Below are 20,830 nucleotides of genomic sequence, written 5' to 3'. Positions count from 1 at the left end.
TCCTTGTAGATGGTTGCAAGGGTGGGGAGAGACTACAATCTATACATTTCTGAAATATACGTTATACAACTCTATGATGCCTGAACACGGCTGAGGGAAAAGTAGATAAAGTCTTCTCTGTCTGAATGTGGCATTTGGATGAACCACCAAGTGCAGCAGTGAACATCGAACTGTGAGAATTAACAGAGATCAGCATCAGTAGCCTGGAGGTTAGGAAGCTAAGAGTGATTAGCACCTTGATCTTCATGGCAAAGAGTCAAGGCCCATGTGAGGTTGTATTTGAGATCACGAGTCTCAGTGAGTTGAAATGACGTTGGCACTTAAAATAGCATGGTTTCAGGGGAAGCACTGTTGGTAAGTAAATGATAAACATTTTTTAGATCGGTACATTTGAAAATCATTGCAGAGATGGATTTTACAGGTTTAATTACTTGGTGTTTAACCACTGTTGGCTGAGTTTTATTCTAGGGAAAAAACGTATAGAGCAAACAAAAGTTCCATCAAAAAGTCAGGAGTCAAATTTTCCAGCAGGTGCTATGAAATGCACATCATTTTGCTGTACTCCAGGTTAAGCTCAAGTTTAAACCAATTTTTCTGCTGCAAAATACCATTGATTTTGGAATAATGCAAAAGAACTTCTGTGCCAAATTTGCAGTTCAGTGGTTAAAGATCTGCAAGGGGAATGGAGGGAGATGTCGTGAGCAGGTCCTGAAAACATGGACTTATGCCAGTGTTCACTTCCAGTGGTACCATAGCTACCTGGCACTTTCTCCAAATGATCATATTTAATTTCTGAACAGGAACATGCCAAAGGTATCCACAACTGCCATTCACACATACATTTTTTAATAGGTGTTTCTGGATTACAATTAGTAGCAAGACTTTTTCCTGATGTGTGTCCTTCCTCCCCTTCCTCACATAATACAGGGTGATCGTGCTAAGTATACTGCCACTAAAATCCATGATTGAGTTTGTGATTTTGCTGATCTGTTAAGTAGTGTGTTTATCCATTGACTCATAGATTTTAAAAATGCACACTGCTTATAGTAACATTTTAAAATACCAGTTTATGAGGAGTGAGAAACATAGTCTGAATCCCATGCCAAGTGTTGATCTCAGCTGTTGTACTGAGGGAAACTACCAGTTGTAAGCCAGGAAGATTGGGAAAGACAGTGGGAGAAAGTAAGGAGCAGAATTAATATGTGAGGGAGAATCTTAACTGGATTATTTTGTTCCAAGTAGTTTGCAAAAGAAGTTCAGGAAAAATCCAAAGGAGAATAGAAGTCAGTGGATATGGTTCAGAATCTATACAACTACATGAAAAAGAAATAAGGGAGAACCTAGAGTAGTTGCTTTTTGCTGGATGTTTTGAACACATTTGAAATCTATGTAGCATTTGCTTTTTAATGCATCTGTTCTTGCACCCCTCCCATCATACAACAATATGTGCTCTCTCCTTTAGCCACTTCACTTTTAATGTCAGTTACTTACATGTGTGTTCATTATCAATTCTAGATGACAGCTGTTTTTTCACTCATTATAACTGTCATTGGACATTAAACTTGCAATCCATGAGCATGATTGTTGGGAAGCCATTTTGTGACAAACACTATTCATAGATTGGTATATTTGGGAAAGTTATTCGGATGAATCACTAAATTTCTGATCAAATTTGCTACTATCCCTTTTTTTCTGCAAAGAACATTAACAAAAAAAAAGGAAACATGAACAATATGTCATATCCTTGAGTTGCATGTTGCATACTCTGCAACCAAAAATATGTTTTCAAACGACGGATGTGTTTGGAATACACATTTCTCAGTTGTCTTCTAAGTCTTGTACTCAGTACTGCGCTGTATGTTTTTTGAATTCAGAATAAACACCTGGATTCATTGCTTGCTGCTTCAGTAGCTGACTACTACTTTATATTTTAATTTCTCATATATTTTAAGCTCATCCTTTTTTAGAGTTTGCTTGTCCTGAGTGTTACAACCTCAGTTGGTTTGCGTAGAAAGCACTTCAAATGCCTAGTATTATCAGTCGTGGTAGGGAGGGAGCAGAATATCAGTGTTCCAATGTTAACTTGTTAATTTCTGCTGCATTTATTTTTGGTTCGAAGCTTGCAGTTTGGTGAACATTTCTTACCCAAGAGTACACTTGAAAAACTGTATTTAATTTTATTTCATATGCATGAAAGTGAAGTGGTACTTTATTTGTATTACTCAATCATGATACAGCTTTATCAGATGTTAGCCTCAAGTATATAATACCTATGCAAAGACCAGCTCCAAAGTTAGAAAAAACTGACACGAGTTGACTTGTATCATTGAATTTTTTTCTCTCTTTATTTCTATGTTACTTTAATGTGCATTTTGCATTATTACATATAAACGTCAATGTACTTGTAAATTTTAGGACCAGGTTTTATGATATAATCTAAATTCCTTTCCATTCCTGTTTGCTCTTTCTGAAACATGTAGAGGAAAGCCGCCTGGTAATTTCCTTAACACAGCTAATACTAGTAAACATTTTGTTCAAGACACCTTTGTCTCCTTTTGGTAACAGAGTGTGCTATTTACACAGTTTACTCTGAAGTGTACTGAAGAGCTGATCAAATGTATTCCAAATATGATAGGTTCCGATGCAGGAGGCAGTCCTGAGGCCAGGATTATGAAGTGAATGTTTAAATACTGTGCAAGCTGTCAGTTCATTTATTTTTTGAAAACAGTTGTTTAATTCCACCAGATGAGTGCGTGGCTGAAGGGAAGGTACGGGGAATGGGCTTTAGGTTCCTGGATCACTGGGACCATTTCTGGGAAAGGTGGGACCTGTACAAGAGGGAAGGGTTGCACTTGAACTAGAATGAGACCACCGTCCTAGTGGGGAGGTTTGCTAATGCCTTTGGGGAAAGGTTTAAACTGAGTTGCCAAGGGAATGAGGCTCAGAGTAAATGTTCAAATGTACAGTCACCTAGAAAAGAAAAAGATTCTAAGTCCAGCAGGCAGGTCAATGCACAGGAGGGGCACACAAAGCTAAGTTGCATCTATTTTAATGCTAGGAGTCTAACTAGATAACACATGGGACTATGAAATTGTTGCCATCACTCAGACATGGTTGAAAGGCAGGCAGGACTGGCAACTCAGTATCCCAGGGTATAGAATTTTCAGATGAGATGGGGGAGCAGGGGAAGGGATGGGGATGTAACAGAAGAGTTGGCAGTGCGCTATTAGTCAAGGGATGCATTAGAACATAGAACAGTATAGCACAGAACAGGCCCTTCGGCACACAATGTTGTGCCAACATAGCTATTCCCTCCTGCCTACAGAACGCCCCTATCCCTCTATTTTCCTGTGATTCATGTGCCCATCCAAGCCCTTCTTGAAAGCTCCCACTACTCTATCAGGGAACACATTCCAGGCACCCACCACTCTCTCAGTAAAAAATGTACTCCTCACATCTGTTCTGAACCTACCCCCTCTCACCTCAAGTGCATGCCCTCTGGTATTGGATCGCTCAATAATGGGAAAAAGATATTGTTTATCCACCCTATCTATGCCCCTCATAATTTTATACACCTCCAACAGATCACCCCTCAGCCTCTGCCGCTCCAGAGAAAAGAGCCCAAGTTTGTCCAGCCTCTCCTGATAGCACATGCCCTCTAATCCAGGCAGCATTCTAGTAAACCTCCTCTGCACTCTCTCTAAAGTCTCGACATCCTTTCTATAGTGAGGTGACCAGAATTGCACGCAATACTCCAAATGCAGCCTAACCAGAGTTCTTTAGAGATGCATCATAACTTCTTGACTCCTATACTCAATACCTCGATTAATAAATGCAAGCATTCTGTAAGCCTTCTTAACCACCCTATCTACCTGTGTAGCCACTTTCAATGAGTCATGGACTTGCACCCCAAGGTCTCTCTGCTCTTCAACACTGTTAAGGGTCTTGCCCTTAAGAGTGTATTCTCTCTTGACATTAGTCCTACCAAGGTGCAACACCTCACATTTACTTCAGTGTTGCGGGAGGATATTCTGGAAGGTTCCTCAATTGAGGAGATATGGATAGAGATTAGTAACAAAAAGGGTGCTGTCACTTTGTAGAGAGTTAGTACAGACCACCTAACAGTAACAGGAGACAGAGGAACTGATATGTCAAATTGAGTCCATCGTCATCTGCACAAGTGCATGTATGCACGGGTGCAATGTTGGCAAATAGCAAAGAGATGCAATAAAACTAGTGTTATAGTGCGAGGGGATTTCAGTTTCCCAAATATTAACTGGGATTGCCTTTGCATAAAAGGCTCAGAGGGGGTGAATTTTTTGAGGTGTGTCCAGGAGAGCTTTTTGCCACAGTATGTAGAGAGAGCAATGAGGGAAGCAGCATTAGTGGATCTTTCTCGGGAACATAGTTGGTCAGGTGTTGGGAGTGTCATTGGAGCGCATCTTGGAGGTGGTGACCATAACTCCATCTATTTCAAAGTGGTTATGGAAGGAAAATTTATTGGGAAAAAATTCTGAGGGACAGGATGAATGGTCACTTGGACAGGTAGGGACTGATCAAAGATAGTCAGCATGGCTTTATCAAGGGCAGATCTTGTCTGACAAATCTGATTTAAATTTTTGAGGAAGTGAATGTATTGATGAGGGAAGTGCAGTAGATGTGGTCTACATGGACTTCAGTACGGCCTTTGACAAGGTCCCACGTGGGAGTGATCAAAACGGTTAGGGCCCACGGTGCCAAGTTGGCAGATTGGATCCAAAATTGGCTTGACAGAGGGTGATAGTAGGCGGCTGTTTTCATGATTGGATGCCTGTGACTAGTGATGTTCCCCAGATATTGTTGCTGGGACCCTTGCTGTTTGGACATGGATGTAAAGTTTGCCAACGACACAAAGATTGGTGGAGTTGGTAAAATGGACTGAGAAATGGCAGATGGAGTTTAATCCTGATAAATGTAAGGTGATGCATTTTGGGAGTACTAATGAGGCTAGGACATGCACCAAGAATTGTAAAGGTCCTAGGAAGTATTGAGGAACAGAGGGACCTTGGTGTACAAGTCCAAAGATCCTTGAAGGTGGCAATGCAGGTAGATAACATGGTTAAGAAGGCCTGTTGGTTAATGGCCTTCATTAGTTGGGGCATTGAATACAAGAGCAGAGAGTTGCATTCCAACTTTATAAAAAATGGTCAGAACTCAGCTGGTGTACTGCATGTATTTCTGGTCACCACACTGTAGGAAAGATATGAGTACTGGAGAGGGCGCAGAGAACATTCCTCAGGATGTTGCCTGGAATGGAGCATTTCAATTATGAGGAGAGACTCGAGAAGCTAGATCCGTTCTCCCTGGAGTGGAGGATGTTAAGAGGGGATCTGATTGAGGTATATAAAATTATGAGGGGTTTAGATAGGATAGACTGCAGGAATCTTTTCCCCTTAGCAGAGGTAACTAAAACTAGAGCACTTAGATTTTGGGTAAAGGGTAGAGAATTAGAGGGGTTCTGAGGGGGACCTTTTTCACCCAGAGAGTGGTGAGTTCCTGGAATGCACTGTCTGACAGAGTTGTGGAAGCAGAGTCACTGACAGCATTTAAGAAGTGTCGAGACAGGCACTTAAATCACCTAAGCGTAGAAGGCTATAGGCCAAGAACTGGAAGATGGGATTGATATGGATTGGTGCCCACTGGTCAGCATGGACGTGATGGGCCGAATGCTTGTTTCCACGCTGCATGCCACTATAACTACAGTCCTGATGTACTAAAATTCATCATTCTAAAATCCTCATTGCTTGGTGTTTATTGCTTTTTAGGATCTTGGATATTCTGTAATGTTAGGGTTTCTATCACTATGCATGTCCATAAATAGCTGTCTGCAAGACACCATACACTTCTACGAGGAATGAGAGAAAAGGTCTTGGTCATCTGTTACTTATTAACTGCAGTAGTATAATGTGCTGTGATACTTGGGTGCAACTGTCACCTGCAATAAAGCAGATTTTTTTTGTCACAACTTCTTGTGGAATGTCAAAAGCTTTGTTTCTTTCATTTTCAATTCATTTAAATCTACTTTGTTCCATGCCTCATCGTAGACTTCCAAAACAAAATAACAAAATTATCTCTTTAAAAATCGTAATCATGCCTTTATACTTGTTCAGGATCACAGTCAGCCAACCAAAATTGTGGTAAGATTCTCTAGATTTTAGATGTGTTGTCTGTGATATGCTTGCCATTTTCATGCATTTCAGCAGTTAGAAACATGTGTGGATGTCTGTGTGTTTCCCTACATCAAATAAGAAATATAGTTGCAAATATCATAAACCCAATGCAAAATGCACAATGTATGAAATGAGTTATAGGTATGTCAGCATCTTTCAGAGAGGGGTAGGAAAGCGAATTGAAGAAATACTTCTTGCCCTTTGCAAAAATGAAAAATGACTATTTCTTTATGGAACTGACCCCAAGAAAGGTGATGTGTCATGCAGCAGACTGAAAATATAAAGGAAACCCTAAATGAATAAAGCCAGTCAGATTGCAGAATTATATGTTTCTGACACCTCCTTACAATGAAAGCCATTGATACGTGCATACTATTTCATTTTAATCCTCCACATTTTTGTTTGTTTAATTGCTAACGTATAATTTAGAAATCCTCTAGAAAGTTATAAACTAAATGTTATAAATTAAAAGTATTGCTGATATAACTTGCTTCAGACATATTGATGCAAATTTAAATTGAATCATTGCATCAAGACCATCTTTTTTGTTAAATTTGAAGCCTAATAAACCAGAGGTTTAATCTGTTTTGTTCGTTTACTTCATGTATCTATGTTATTTCTTTCCCTCAGTATTTAAGTGTTAAAGGTTGCTAATTCTCAAAGTGATGATATGCTGTTTCTTGTTTGCAACATTCTAAAATAACTCAGTACAGTTTGTATTTATTTTAAACATGACTTTGACTTAGTAGCTACAAAAAAGTTTAGTAAGTTAATAAAGTAAACTGTTTTAATAGTTTTTGATTAACTGGAAGTGCTAAGACTGCACATTAATGATACATGCACAACCAGATTAAGCTTTCCTTAAAACTTGGGCCACGTCATGCATACATGTAATAACAGTTAAAGAACAAATGTATTCAAATGCTCATGCTGTGTTACATCAACCACATGAACATGAGTTGTTCTGATTACTATCTGAGCAGATGGTCAGGAGTGTTTTCTGCATATTTTTATTTCAGCTGCTAGTCGTTCTGGTTCTCCTGGTAGAGTATTAAGCAGCACAGCACTTTCAACTATGAGCATCGGAGCTCAACGGGCTATTCCCACTGGAGCTGCAGGGCAGAAACGCAGTAAGATACCACGTAGTCAAGGCTGCAGCAGAGAAGCAAGCCCATCTCGATTGTCTTTGGGTAAGAAATATTGCTTCTTGTACCATTTATTCAATTCTGCTGTATCCAAAGTGTGTATCATCCTTCCTCTTTTACATATTGGCTCTCAGTGAGGATTGCCAGCTTTTATTTAAGTATGTGTCGTTGGAAGCTGTTTCTTTGCCTTTTGCTATTGATCAAGAAATGACACTTTGCAGTCCCACCTGCCTGTCAAAAATTGACAACAGTGTCAGCTCATCATAAGCAAATCATCCTTGAATGTATATCATTTGATTTTGATTAATACTGGCCTGTCCCTTCACACCTACAAATCGGTAGGTGCAGCCTGTGGGGAGGTTCCATTCATTCCACTTCGCCACTCTTCTATCTGCAATTATAGGCAGCAGCAACGTGGTGGCCAAAACTGGCTCCTGCCCTCAAAAAATCTTCGACCTGAATCATTCACTCTTTTTCTCTTTCCACAGAGCTGCTTAACTTGTTGACTGTTTCTCACATTTTCTGTTTTTATTTCAGATTTCAAGCATGTGCAGTTCACCCCTCAATCTCTTATATTCCAGGGAATATAGTCCTAGTCTACACAATCTCTTCTTTAACTCAGGCCCCTGAGTAAACCTTCTCTGCACTCTTTCTAGTTTAATAACATCTTTCTTATAACAGAGCAACCAAAACTGTACACAATACTCCAAGTGAGGCCTCACCAACATCTTATATAACTGCAACATAACTTCCCCACTCTTATACTCAATGCCCTGACAGATGAAGGCCAGTGTGCAAAACACCTTCTTCACCACCCTATTTACCTGAGATGCCACTTTCAGTGAACTATGCACTTGCATTCTTAGGTCCCTCTGTTCCATAACACTCCTGTGCTGTACTGTCCTATGTTCTAAAAGACCAGACACTGAACATCTCCAATAAGAGGGAGTCTAACTACCTACCTTTGACATATCATGATTGAGGCTCCCACCATCAACATCCTGAGGGTCACTGTTGACCAGAAACTCTCAGTTGCTACAGCTACATAAATAGTGTGGCTACAAGCAGATTGGAGTTTGAGTATCGTGCCATGAGTAACTCGCCTTCTGATGCCCTAAAGCCTTTCTACAAGTCAGGAGTGTGATGGAATACTTTGCACTTATTTGGATGTGTGCAGCTCCAACAGAGTTCAAGAAACTTGACAACATTCAGGACAAAGCAGCCCAATTGATTGGCACCCTATGTATCTGAGAGAGTCATTTTTTCCCCTGTGGGTATAATATGTGCTATTTACAAAATGCATAATTATTTGCCTCCATTACTGTGTCAGCACTTTCCAAACCTGCAATCTACTACTAACAAGAACAGATTCTGCGGTTGCAGGCCACCTGCAGTTTCTTCTCCAAGTCGCTCTTCAAACTGACCTGGAAAAATGTCGCTGTTCGTTCATAGTTTTGTATCTAAGTAGAGTCATGGAGCATGGAAACAGGCCCTCTGACTCACTGAGTTTGAGCCAACCATCAAACACCCATTTACACTAATTCTACATGAATCAATTTTTCTTCTCCCCTCATTTCCATCCACTCACCAACACATGAGGGACAATTTACAGCGACCAATTAACCTACCAACTTTGGCATCTGGGAGGAAACCAGAGCATCCAGATGAAACTCACACAATCACTGGAAGAACATGCAAACTGTACATACAAATAGCACCAGAGGTCAGGATTGAACTGTGAGGCAGCCCCTCCTATCTGTGCCACTGTGCTGCCTACTGGAAGTCCCAATCCAATGGTGTTTTGGAGAAGCAGCACCAAAGGACTACAGCAATTGAAGAAGGTAGCTCACCACCACCTTCTCAAGGATAGTTAGAGATGGGCAATAAATCTTGCCAGCAATGCCCTGCTGCCAAATGTGATCAAAATAAACTATGTAGATGGTCAACCATTACTTTGCCAGCTGAATAGACTGAAAGCATTTGTTTGTGAATTCAAAGACGTATATTTAAGGATGATTTGCAGATTTCATATTATTGAGATTTGAAATTTTATTGGGAATAGCAAAAATATGCTTCTTGGACACTAGGTGGGAGAAATTGTCAAATTATGACAATCATTTTACCACTAGTGTGTTTTTAAATACTTCGATTTCAAATGGTTTAGTGATCAAAAAATTGGATGCTAAGTTTGCTGGACTGCTTTCAGTAATTATAATCATAACTTATTTTTCCATATTTTTCTCCCATCATTTTTATTTTTTCTGTTTTCATTCTTTAAAGGTACTCAGTTTTAATTATATACTTTTGATAAGGGTATAATTCCTTATTGATGTATCTCGTGACTTTTACATGCTTGAGAACTTGGTCTTGGACACAAGTGACAGTCATTATAGCTCTTTGTTTGCTTAAAATTCAAAATGAGAGATATCCCTAATGATAATGAGGATTTTTTTGAGTATGTGATGCAACTTATTAGAGTTGTTTCAATAGTTGGTAATCTCCATGTTGGATTTCAGTCATCCTGATTATATAGTTCAGTTTTCATCCCTCTATATCTACTAAAACTTTATATATATCATTGTGTGACTGATAAATAATGACTAATAAAACTATCTTGATATCACTGTAACAGACAATTAAAGTTCTTGTTTATAATCTGCCAAATCAATAGAATTAGTAAATGAATATTGAACATCAGTTATTACAGACTGTATAACATGTAATGTTTTCTTGCTGTGTATTTTACATGTTTAATTAAGGGGCTCAAATGGACCTGCATTATGAAGCTGTTTTTTTGTTCTCACTTCAAAGATATTTACAGTTTTCCTGAGCTAAACATTGACCAGTCAATTTCTGCATTTTAATTTACACAGGTTGATTAAGCTTTATCAAATAATATGTAATTGTTCTAACATACAGTTTGGTAATACCTTTTTTTTTAGCCTTTCTTTATGAAAATCCAAATATTTCTGCATTTTAATCATCATTTGCAAAAATGTTAAATTGTAACCACAAAGGTAAATATTAGTGTGTACAACTCATTAGTTTTGTTATAATATTGATAGTTATTATTTCACCTTGAAAATTTAAATTACAAATCTGTCTTTGATTCCATACAAATTCATACCAATTTTGTGACTTGTACAGAGACTAATTTGGATATTCCTTGTTCCATCTGATGGAAAATTCTCTGAAATCTGTGCATCATTATGCAGTGGAATGTCTTTTAATTAGGTTCGCTGAAGTGACTAGATTGGCCATTGCTTTCAAGTCAATCTTGGTCAACAATTCAGAGATGACTGTATTTCAATTAACTGATACTTCCTAATTTAACAGGAAAACACTTAAACGTTTATATAATTTCAATTTATTCAAATTAATAATACTGTAATCTGAGCAGACTTAATAAGTCTGATTGGATCTTTCATTGAATTACCATTGAAAATGTCTAGGAAGGGTTCTGGAAGTTAATAGAAATTCATCGTATTAAATTATTGTGTGCCTAATTCACTTAACAGCAACAACAACTCTCTAAATGATTTTCCTATTGACATTAATCTTGTGGGAATCACTGAAACATGATAGGATAAGTGGAGCAAGTTAATAGTATTACTGACCCATCCCTGATATTTTATTGTTGGAGCCAGAGGATGATACGAACTGGAAGATGATCATAATCTGCCCTGATAATTTGAAGAAAGTAATTTCTTTATTTCTCAGATAGACATGGTGTTCCAGCTATGTGTAGGAATGCTAGAAGGAAGGATTCAGTTGTTTCAGTTTTTTTTCAACCCACTACCGCTTCATATCTCTGGATTTTTTTTGATAATATCGTGTTATCAAAGGCATTGTCTATTTTGCTTAACTGAACATCAGTCAGCTACTTAATGTGTTTTAAAATTTTCATTATGAACAGTTGGTGTGAAATAGAACGTAAATCAACTGTTGGCAACATTGCATTGCCAGCTAAAAGAAAATAATAGATATTTTTGTAAAGAATGAGCTGAGGGGACAACATTTCACAATCAACATCCTTCAGTTTTGAAATCTTGAGTTTACAATTTTGACAGTGGATACTTACAATGATTACAAGAAGAGTATTTCAGCATCTCTATGTTTTAGTAATTGTGCTGCTCTATACCCATCCTGATTCCTGCTAGTTCGGGGCAGCCGTATCCCTCGACCTAGTGTAAGTCAGGGCTGCAGCAGGGACGCCAGTCGTGAAAGCAGCAGGGACACCAGTCCTGTTCGAGCATTTACTCCACTTGGTAAGTAGAAGGAGTCCTCACTTAGTGCATGGCTACCCATTTCTCTCCATTGCCATCCAGCTAGTAGTTCTATATGGCTGCTTTGTCCTGTTCATTTGGTATCCATTTTAGAGCAACCTTTTCTATTCATTTCCAATAATTCGATGTGCCATTAAGCATCTTAACTACTTTGTGGCTATGCATCAAGTTAGTTTAATTGCATTACTCTATGCTTGTGGAATTCAGTATCTGCTTGGGAAATGCAAGTTAAATAACTTCCAGCCAAGTATTTCTCCACTGATTGTATATTATACGTGGCAGACAACTGACAGCTTGAGTAACTCACCAGTTTAATTCAACAATTTCAAATCTTTACAGTTTGAAAAATATGGCATACAAGTTTTCAGTGCTGAATGATATCGAGCTGGAAGTGAATAGATTTACAAAAAGAAACATTTTAGCAAATTAATGGCATCATTCCTATCATTAAAGTATTATACTGGCATGAAAAAAAAGAAAGTTTATGTACCTGCAAGGAGTTTGTTAATCCCTTGTTATTACCATTGTTTCCTTTAAATCTGATTTTCAAAAATTAGAAAACATTGAATTTTTCATAGTTATAGGAGTCTTTTTAATATCTTTTTAATATCAGCCAGATAGTACAAGTATATGTACCATTTCATGTAGAAGGAACCTTCTCAATTATTATTGGGTAATTATTATTTCTCATGGAGAAGAGGATAAATCATCGGAGGCAATTCCTGATGAATCTATTTACGTTTCTAAGTCACCTGTAAATATTAGGTATGGACGTGTCTATATGGTACAGTTAGATTCAACAAATACAAAATAGCTTGACCCTCTTTAAGAAAAACAATGGGTATTTTTGCTCAACGTGGTGAAGTGGGTACCTGCCATTAGTCAGAATTTACTGTAAGGAACTTCCCCCTTGCTTTATCCAATATACATTCCATTAGCTTTTGCACACTTAGTTACTGGAAGTTGGAGAACTGAACAATGTGACATTCTTTACAAGGATCTGGGGCCTCTTAGAATGGAACAAGAACTGAGTAATGCAGGCTAAGCAAAAAAGTACAAGTTAAAATGATGAGTTCTTTGTAATATCAGGTATGGAGAGAAAAATGGAGAGGGAGGAAAATTAGGATTAGGAGACTACAGAAAATGTTCTTAAATTATTTTTTAAATCTCCAAAAATTAAAAGTTAAATTTTAGCGACAGTTTGGCAAGAATCATGTTGGAGGGATGCTTAGATATTTTCTTATGTAGTGAACTTAGTCCATATGAAACACCAGAATTTCACAGCAATAAATCTATTGGAACGTTGAGTCAGATGGTGAGGCACTGTTTTTGCAATTCAGATGTCAGAACAATCGATGTAGGACAACAGTTTCTGAATGTTTGAATTTACGTGCACTTGACAAAAGTTGCTGTCGTATTTCTGCACGAATAACAGTGAGGATGACTAGTGTCATTTTAAGGTTATTTTGAAATTACTTATTTAAAGTTACATCTTAGTGTACATAATTGTTATTGAAATATTTGATATTTGAAATGATTCATATTTCTATCACATTTCTTCAGCTGTTGTGTTAAGTTTCAAGGGGCTGGAAGTGATTTAACTGGTTTTATTGTATATTATGGCATGCCTTGAGTAAGGGAGCTTTATACTTGAATATTTAAGAATTCATTGAATATTCAACCAAAACAGAGTGGCAATGTTTCAGTAGATAGTTTGTGCAGTTCAATGACTTGGAGATTCGGTGATTGGTAGAAGAATATTATTGAAAAAAATAAGTGTTCAGAGTCATGACTGTTACGTATAGATTGTTGAAATTGTGGCAATATTCCAATATTCAAATTTTGATTTATTCTTGCACAAAATTGAAAAGGAATTCATTCACGGTCGTTTTACAGCATTTACAAGTATTTAATATTTGAGTGTACTTTCCTTTCATTGATTTGGCTGGTAAGTTATACCAATACTTTTTCGCCAAACAGATTCATTTTTATCAGGATCTATTTTGTAATATTCATGATTAATTTTACAAGGTGTTTCCAAATATAGTGCAGCCTCATAATTACGATGCTCTCTTCCAATTCCCATGAAAACATGCTGTGAATTGAAGATCAAATTAGATCCCATTGTAATAGAACGCTGAAGCAATTATTCTCATGTGTTGCTGAGCTAGGAGTGGTGTGGTTGTTTCATTCTTTTAGTTTGCACAAATTATTTCAAGTTCAACTTATTTTGTATCTATGTTTTAGGCTTAAATCTGATAAATAGTTTCAGACTAATGTATTGAAGTGAAATAATTCAGAAAGTGACCAAATGCTTTATGGATTCCATGAGTTATGGAATCCTTAAACAGGTCAAAATAATTCCTGAAGCAGATAAGGAAAGACAGACTCATTCTTTGTTTTCTGGTCTACTTTAATGATTGTACATAAAATTTACAGCATCTTAAAATATTTCATAATGTGAATAAATGAGGTAGTGGTCAGCTTGGAGAAGATGGGCTTTATTTTTCAAGCTGATGGGATCCTCTGCATCCATATTTAATGGAAATGATCCTTTCTATTTTTGATTCACTTTGGAAAGTGTTTCCTTTAGTTCTGATTTAAAAAAAATCAATAGTGTTTTAAAAATGTATTTTATACTACACCTTGCAAAGCTCAAAAATCTTAAAGGAACATTGCTTTCACGGTTGCCTATGTTTACAGCTTGAACTCATTCCAGTGGTGTTGATTTTTGAGTCAGAAAAATAAAGACAACTGATTGGTGTTTATTGCACTGCTCCAACTAAGATCATAATTTTCTGGGTGTTTTCGACTGAACTCCTCACAGGATAAACCTGCTTGGGAATGTGGTAATCAAGCAATGGAAGGGAAACTTGGTTCCTTTTCTGGTATTTCTTAACTTTCAAGATGGCATGGCAGTGTCATAGCAAGCAATATGTTTAATTTTAGAATGGTTAGCACTGTTTTGACTTCATCAATCTGAGTGGTGAAAACTTTACCTTTAAGTTAATATTTCACTGAAATACAGGGCTTGCCAATGTAATAGACAAGGTTTATGTCATCCTATACTTACAGCTTCCAGACATCACTCCAGATCAACTGGTGCTCTCTACAGCTCAGATACATACTCAGCTTCAGGTGAAAAGGGGCTTACAGCATGTGAATGTCTGTGTTATGCAAACATTTCAATTTGAGTTCTTGGTTGGCATGTTCCTAAACTTGTCATCTTTATTTTCTCATCAGACTGGTTGATTGTATCTTTGAAAATCTCACTTTGGTTTCAGAATTGTTCAAATGTGTATATTGTTGCAGAGAAGTTTATATCCACCATCTGTTAAAAAGTTCAGAAATTTGACCTCTCCACTGTGTCCTTTTTCACTCCTCCCAAATGATCTTTGCACAACGTTGAACTATAAGTCTTAGATATTCTAACAGAAGAGTTGTTCTTTCCCATCACAAATTTGATAAAGGATTCACTTGCAATTCAAATTTAGCCAGTGTTTTAGCTGATTGTTTTTCTAACATTTCCCCAAAATATTTTTTCTGCCTGAATCACCATGTATTGTAAAATATTCCATTCTGACAATAGACAATTTTATCTTCTAGACAGAATTTAGTGATCCCACAACCAACAGATCAGACCTAAGCTCTGTAGAGCTGCCACATCCAACTGTGAATGGTGATGGACAATTAAGCATCTAAGAAGGGGAGGGGCTCCAAGAGTATTGCCAGACATGGAGGAGCTCAGCATGTGAATGCTCATGTAAAGACTGAAGCACTTGTAACTATAGTTTCAGCCAGAGTGCCAACTGAAAGGTTCAGCTCAGCTTTTTTCTAATAGCCCATCATCACATTAAGCTGGTCTTCAGTCAATTTGATTCATTCCTTGTCATTGTCAAGAAGGAGCTGAGTGGACTGATACAGCAAAGGCTGTGGGACCAGAGAACATGCAAGCTGTGGCACTGAAGACTTGCTCTCCAGAAATGGTCACACCTGCAGCTAAGCTGTTCCAGTGTAGCTACAATACAGGCATCTACCAAACAAATTGGAAAATCGTCCTGTTCACAAAAAGGACATGTCAAATCTAGATGAAAAATGCTATGATGCTGGGGGAACTGTGGTGAAATGTGTTCCATTTACAAGATGCACTACAGCATCTACTCCCTACCTCAACCCCCCACCACCCACCAAGGGCTTTTTCAACACCACCTCTTACGTCCATATTCTTTACCACCTATCATGAAAAAAGGGAACATGAGAACCTACAGGTTCCTCTCTAAATTACTGCATGTTGACTTTGAATTATATTACACTTCATTGCTATTGAGTCAAAATCAAGCAACACTATCTCACAGCATTGCAGGAATGCCTTCGATGCAGCTGCAGAGGTTCAAGATAGCTGGCAACTGCCTGCACAAAACCATTCAGAAATGGATAATAATTGCCATTGTTCCATAAAAGGAGAAAGCATGCCCCTTATTACAAATATATGTAATGTATTCAAGTCTTTCATTTACTGCTCTTCATAGAACCAGGTGCTGTATAAATTCAAGATTACTCCCTTGTTTTAATAGTCAGTGCCCTGTTTGTATAAATCCCTAAAGTCCCTTTGCCTTTTTAGTGGCCTTTCCATGTGAAGGTCTGCCTGATCTGGATTCCTTTATAGTTTTTAATAGACTGAACAGAGGGCATCCATTGTATCTTATGGTCATATAATATCCTATGTATCTTACGGTTGTATAATTAACCTTTTTCAATTGCAACATAGATTTAATGAGTACCATCACAAAACATCTTTTTCCATTTCCTGGCACTGCAGTATTTTAAAAGAAAAAACATTGTATGTAATCCGAATAAGCCAAAACATTTTAAGCATTTTCTATTTGATATCTTTAAGCCCTTTTTATGCATTTACAAGCTATTTTGCATGTGACCATTTGTTCTGTTTCAGTGTTTTCTTTCCTTGAATTAATCCTAGCTGAAATCCCATTTCATTTTTTATTCGTTAACAATTAAGGAAATGCTAACCTTATGAATGAGCTCTTCAATTTGCTTTTCTTTCTTGCTAATTAAACAGCAGGGTCTGATCGCTATGGGTTTAACCAGACAAGTAAATTGTCTGCTTCAGTGAGTGCCATGCGGGTTCTCAACACAGGATCTGATGTAGAGGAAGCCGTTGCAGATGCTTTGGTATGTATTGCGAAGATATATGGTCAGTTGTTTTCCATTAATCATCTGAATTCAATTGAGTGCCTTTTAAATGTTGTGATACAAAACATTGGCCATCATTAAGTATTTATCACAATATAATGGGATATCTCATTTGTACTCTGTGTTACAGGTGGGTTGATAGAGGACAGAAATCATAACATTATTTTATCATCAGTGTTGTGGATTGCATAGCCCTGCCAGTGCTGCTTGTCATCTTTGATTCATGATTGCTCCACTGTTTTTTTTCATTGACTGCAGCTCACTAGATACGAGCTTCACTTCTTTGAATTATTATTCTGCTTCTGCATTAGTGGGACCAGAAGCATATCTCAAAGATTCTTTAGAAAACTGGCAAATTGGAAAAAAAAAACTGTCCAATATATTAACTGTTCTCTGCATGAATTCCTTCAGTGTTTTTGTTCCTGGCTGTTGACGTTGATCTTTGTTTGTGCAAAATGTCAGTCAGTGACATAGTGGCACAGCTAGTAGAGCTGCTGCCTAACAGCACCAGAGACACGGGTTCAATTCTGACCTCAGGTGCTGTCTGTGTGGAGTTTGTGCATTTTCCCTGTGACCGTGTGGGTTTCCTCGAACATCCCAAATATGCGCAGGTTAGAAGCACTGAAAATTTCCCCCAGTGTGTAGGAGAATAACAGAATCTGGAATGTAGGGAGATTGGGATTAATGTCGGAGTAGCGTAGGTGCATGGTTGATGGTCAGCATGGACCTTTTGATGGGTTGAAGGGTCTGTTTCTGTGCTCTAGCTCTCTGTGTTCTCCGAAACATTTGTTTAACAGCTGTGAGCATCACACATATAACATCTCCTGATAAAGTTTGTTCATAGATTGTGACTTTGCTCCTTGGACATAATTTTCTGTCATTGTTATCTGCTGTCTCACAACAATAACTTGGCATTTGTTTCCCAGACTGCAAGGCTCTTTTCTCCAGAAAGGGTGTGGTTAGCGAAAGCTGTAAGTCAGTAACTTTTTTCAATTGGAATTGGTTTATTATTGTCAGTTGTACCGAGGTACAGTGAAAAACTTGTCTTGCATACCAATTGTACAGGTCAATTCATTACACAGTGCATTGAGGTAGCACAAGGTAAAACAATACAGGATGCAGAGTAAAGTGTCATAGCTTCAGAGAAAGTGAATTGCAGGTAGACAATAAGGTGCAAGGTCATAACAAGGTAGATTGTGAGGGCAAGAGTCCATTTTATCATATTAGGGAACTGTTCAACAGTCCTTATAACAGTGAGATAGAAGTTGTCCTTGAGCCTGGAGGTATGTGCTTTCAGGCTTTTGTATCTTGGTATTGGTTTATTATTGTCATTTGTACTGAGGTACAGTGAAAAACTTGTCTTGCGTACCGTTCATACAGATGAATTCATTACACAGTGCAGACACATTGAGTTAGTACAGAGCACATTGAGGTAGTACAGGTAAAAACAATAACAGAGTACAGAGTAAAATGTCACAGCTACAGGGAAGTGCATTGCAGTTAGGCAATAAGGTACAAGGTCATAACAGGGTAGATTGTGAGGTCAAGAGTCCATCTCATCATATAAGGGAACCATTCAATAGTCTTATCACAGTGGGATAGAAGCTATACTTGAGCCTGGTGGTACATGCCCTCAGGCTCCTGTACCTTCCACCTGATGGGAGAGGAGAGAAGAGAGAATGACCTGGGTGGGTGGGGTCTTTGATTATGCTGGCTGCTTTAAAGACAAGAGGTGTAAAGACAAGAGTCCATTGAGGCGAGGCTGGTTTACGTGATGCGCTGGGCTGTGTCCACAACTCTCTGCAGTTTCTTGCGGTCCTGGGCAGAGCAGTTGCCATACCAAGCCGTGATGCATCCAGACAGGATGCTTTTTATGGTGCATTGATAAAAATTGGTGTGTCAAAGGGGACATGCCAAATTTCTTTAGCCTGCTGAGGAAGTAGAGGTGCTGGTGAGCTTTCTTGGTCGTGGCGTCTACGTGGTTGGACCAGGACAGGCTGTTGGTGATGTTCACTCCCAGGAACTTGAAGCTCTCAACCCTCTCGACCTCAGCACCGTTGATGTAGACAGGTGCATGCGCACCACCCTATTTCTTGAAGTCAATGACCAGCTCTTTTGTTTTGCTGACATTGTGGGAAAGGTTGTAGTTATGACACCATTCCACTAAGCTCTCTATCTCCTTTCTGTACTCTGACTCATCATTATTTGAGATACGGCCTACAACGGTGGTATCATCTACAAACTTGTAGATGAATTTAGAGCAGAATCTGGCCACGCAGTCATGAGTATATAGGGAGTAGAGGGCTGAGGACACAGCCTTGACAGGAGTAATAGGCCATCTGCCCCCTGAAGCCTGCCCTGCCATTCAACATTATTGTGGTTGAAATACCTCAATTTGGCCAGATTCCTTTATCCCTGAATCCCTCAAATCTTTAAAAAAAAATTATCTTCACTGTAAGTATTAATAATGAACTAGCCTCCACAACTGTCTGGGGCAGAAAATTCCAGAGGTTCACTACTCTCTGCGAGAAGAAATTTCCATGTACCTCAGTTTCAAGTGACTGGCCCTTTGTCTTGAAACTATGTCCCCTTGTTCAAGTCTATGCCCTGTAGTGAAAACGTTTCAACATCAATCCTGTCTTACCCCCTTAGGCACAGTTTCAATAAGATCGTATTATTGTATTCAATAAGATTACCCTTCGTGCTTCTAAACTCCAAACAATACAGACCCAACTTGCTTAGACTTCTCTCACTAAAGACAAGGCAGTAGGTGCATGAAATTTCCTGCAAGGTGCACATCATCTTGCCTTGGAAACGTATTGCTGTTCATTCATCGTCTTTGGGTCTAAATGTTGGAAATCATTACCCAATAGCGCTGGGGGAGTACCTTCAAGAGAAGGACTGCAGCACTTCAAGATGGTTCAGCATCACCTTCTTAAGGCTAGAGATGGGCAATAAAGACAGCACTTGCCAGTGATGCCTGCATCTCAACAAATGATTTTAAAATTGGAGTTTATACTTTATTCTTTGAAAGAGCCTCACAAATATTGGCTCATTGCCAAGGATCTGCTTCAGTTATTGACAGTAATCTTTTGCCTGCCTTTTGAAGGACAGTATAAAGTTGGGAAACTATTACCTGACATTCAGAACTAAATGAGATATGTGGTGGGTAATGGACCAAAAAGGGATGAGCTCAGATTCAACTTTTGAGCCGTTGTATTTTTGCCATTTTTCTATAAAATTCAGTGTCAGAATTTGATGTGAGCAAGCTTTTATTTTTTGTCATTTATCTGCATATGCAGCTCTTCCAGTCCCCACCTTTTTGGTTTCTGTTTTGACTTCTTTCATAACCATACTTGTCTAAAATAATAAATATTACTAACGAAACGCATTCTGATTTTTTTTCAAAAATTGCCTTCAGCTCCTAGGAGACATCCGGAGTAAGGTAGAGATACACTTCTTTCCATGACCATTTGTGAATAAAGAATTTGATGTCATGTTTGTATTCAAATTCAACATTATAAGTTAATATTGTGGTCACTTAAGACTTGAGATTGTTAATAGTGGGATTTCAAACTTTTAACTTAAATGTAATCCTAAATCATTCCAAAATCCTTTCATGATACAATGATTAATACATCAAAGTCACAAGAGGTATTGTTCATACACACTTACCACACATTGCTATTGATGTGAATAATTGAAGCTGAGGAGTAATACATAATTTCTCTATAATGGTATTAACCCTTGGTTGACAGCCATGCAGGTACTGGAATTTATTCTGTACTGCCCCCATGGAATATACTGTTGGGTTGCTATAAACAAGCCAGACTTCCATAGCCTGCCAGGTTCATTGGCCCAGTGTAGTTCCGTCCTTGCATATTTATCAGAAGTTGCATCTATTGAGTGTGTTTTCAAACAAATTTCCTTCTGACACGAGCAATTTTTTTATATTCTTTTTTTTTGTGGAGGATGATAT

At 38.2% G+C, this 20,830-nt stretch overlaps 1 protein-coding gene across 33 annotated transcripts in view; it reads left to right on the top strand.

The window, feature by feature from the left end:
- clasp2 (cytoplasmic linker associated protein 2) overlaps window positions 1-20,830 on the top strand; it is a 251,826-nt gene that overhangs the window by 152,838 nt on the left and 78,158 nt on the right. For 10 of the 33 annotated variants that reach the window (XM_052023829.1, XM_052023823.1, XM_052023844.1 and 7 more), the window contains 6 exons: window positions 6,150-6,176; window positions 7,229-7,399; window positions 11,515-11,622; window positions 14,716-14,778; window positions 16,718-16,830; window positions 20,273-20,296. In XM_052023829.1, the coding sequence (XP_051879789.1) occupies window positions 6,150-6,176; window positions 7,229-7,399; window positions 11,515-11,622; window positions 14,716-14,778; window positions 16,718-16,830; window positions 20,273-20,296 (506 nt within the window). The remainder of the gene's footprint in view (window positions 1-6,149; window positions 6,177-7,228; window positions 7,400-11,514; window positions 11,623-14,715; window positions 14,779-16,717; window positions 16,831-20,272; window positions 20,297-20,830) is intronic. The other 23 variants (XM_052023838.1, XM_052023834.1, XM_052023830.1 and 20 more) reach the window with 11 other exon arrangements.

The sequence above is a fragment of the Pristis pectinata genome, chromosome 9, assembly GCF_009764475.1.
Source record: "Pristis pectinata isolate sPriPec2 chromosome 9, sPriPec2.1.pri, whole genome shotgun sequence".
Taxonomy (NCBI): Eukaryota; Metazoa; Chordata; class Chondrichthyes; order Rhinopristiformes; family Pristidae; genus Pristis; species Pristis pectinata.
The sequence above is the reverse complement of the archived record's forward strand: the minus strand, read 5'-3'. Positions and strand labels throughout refer to the sequence as shown.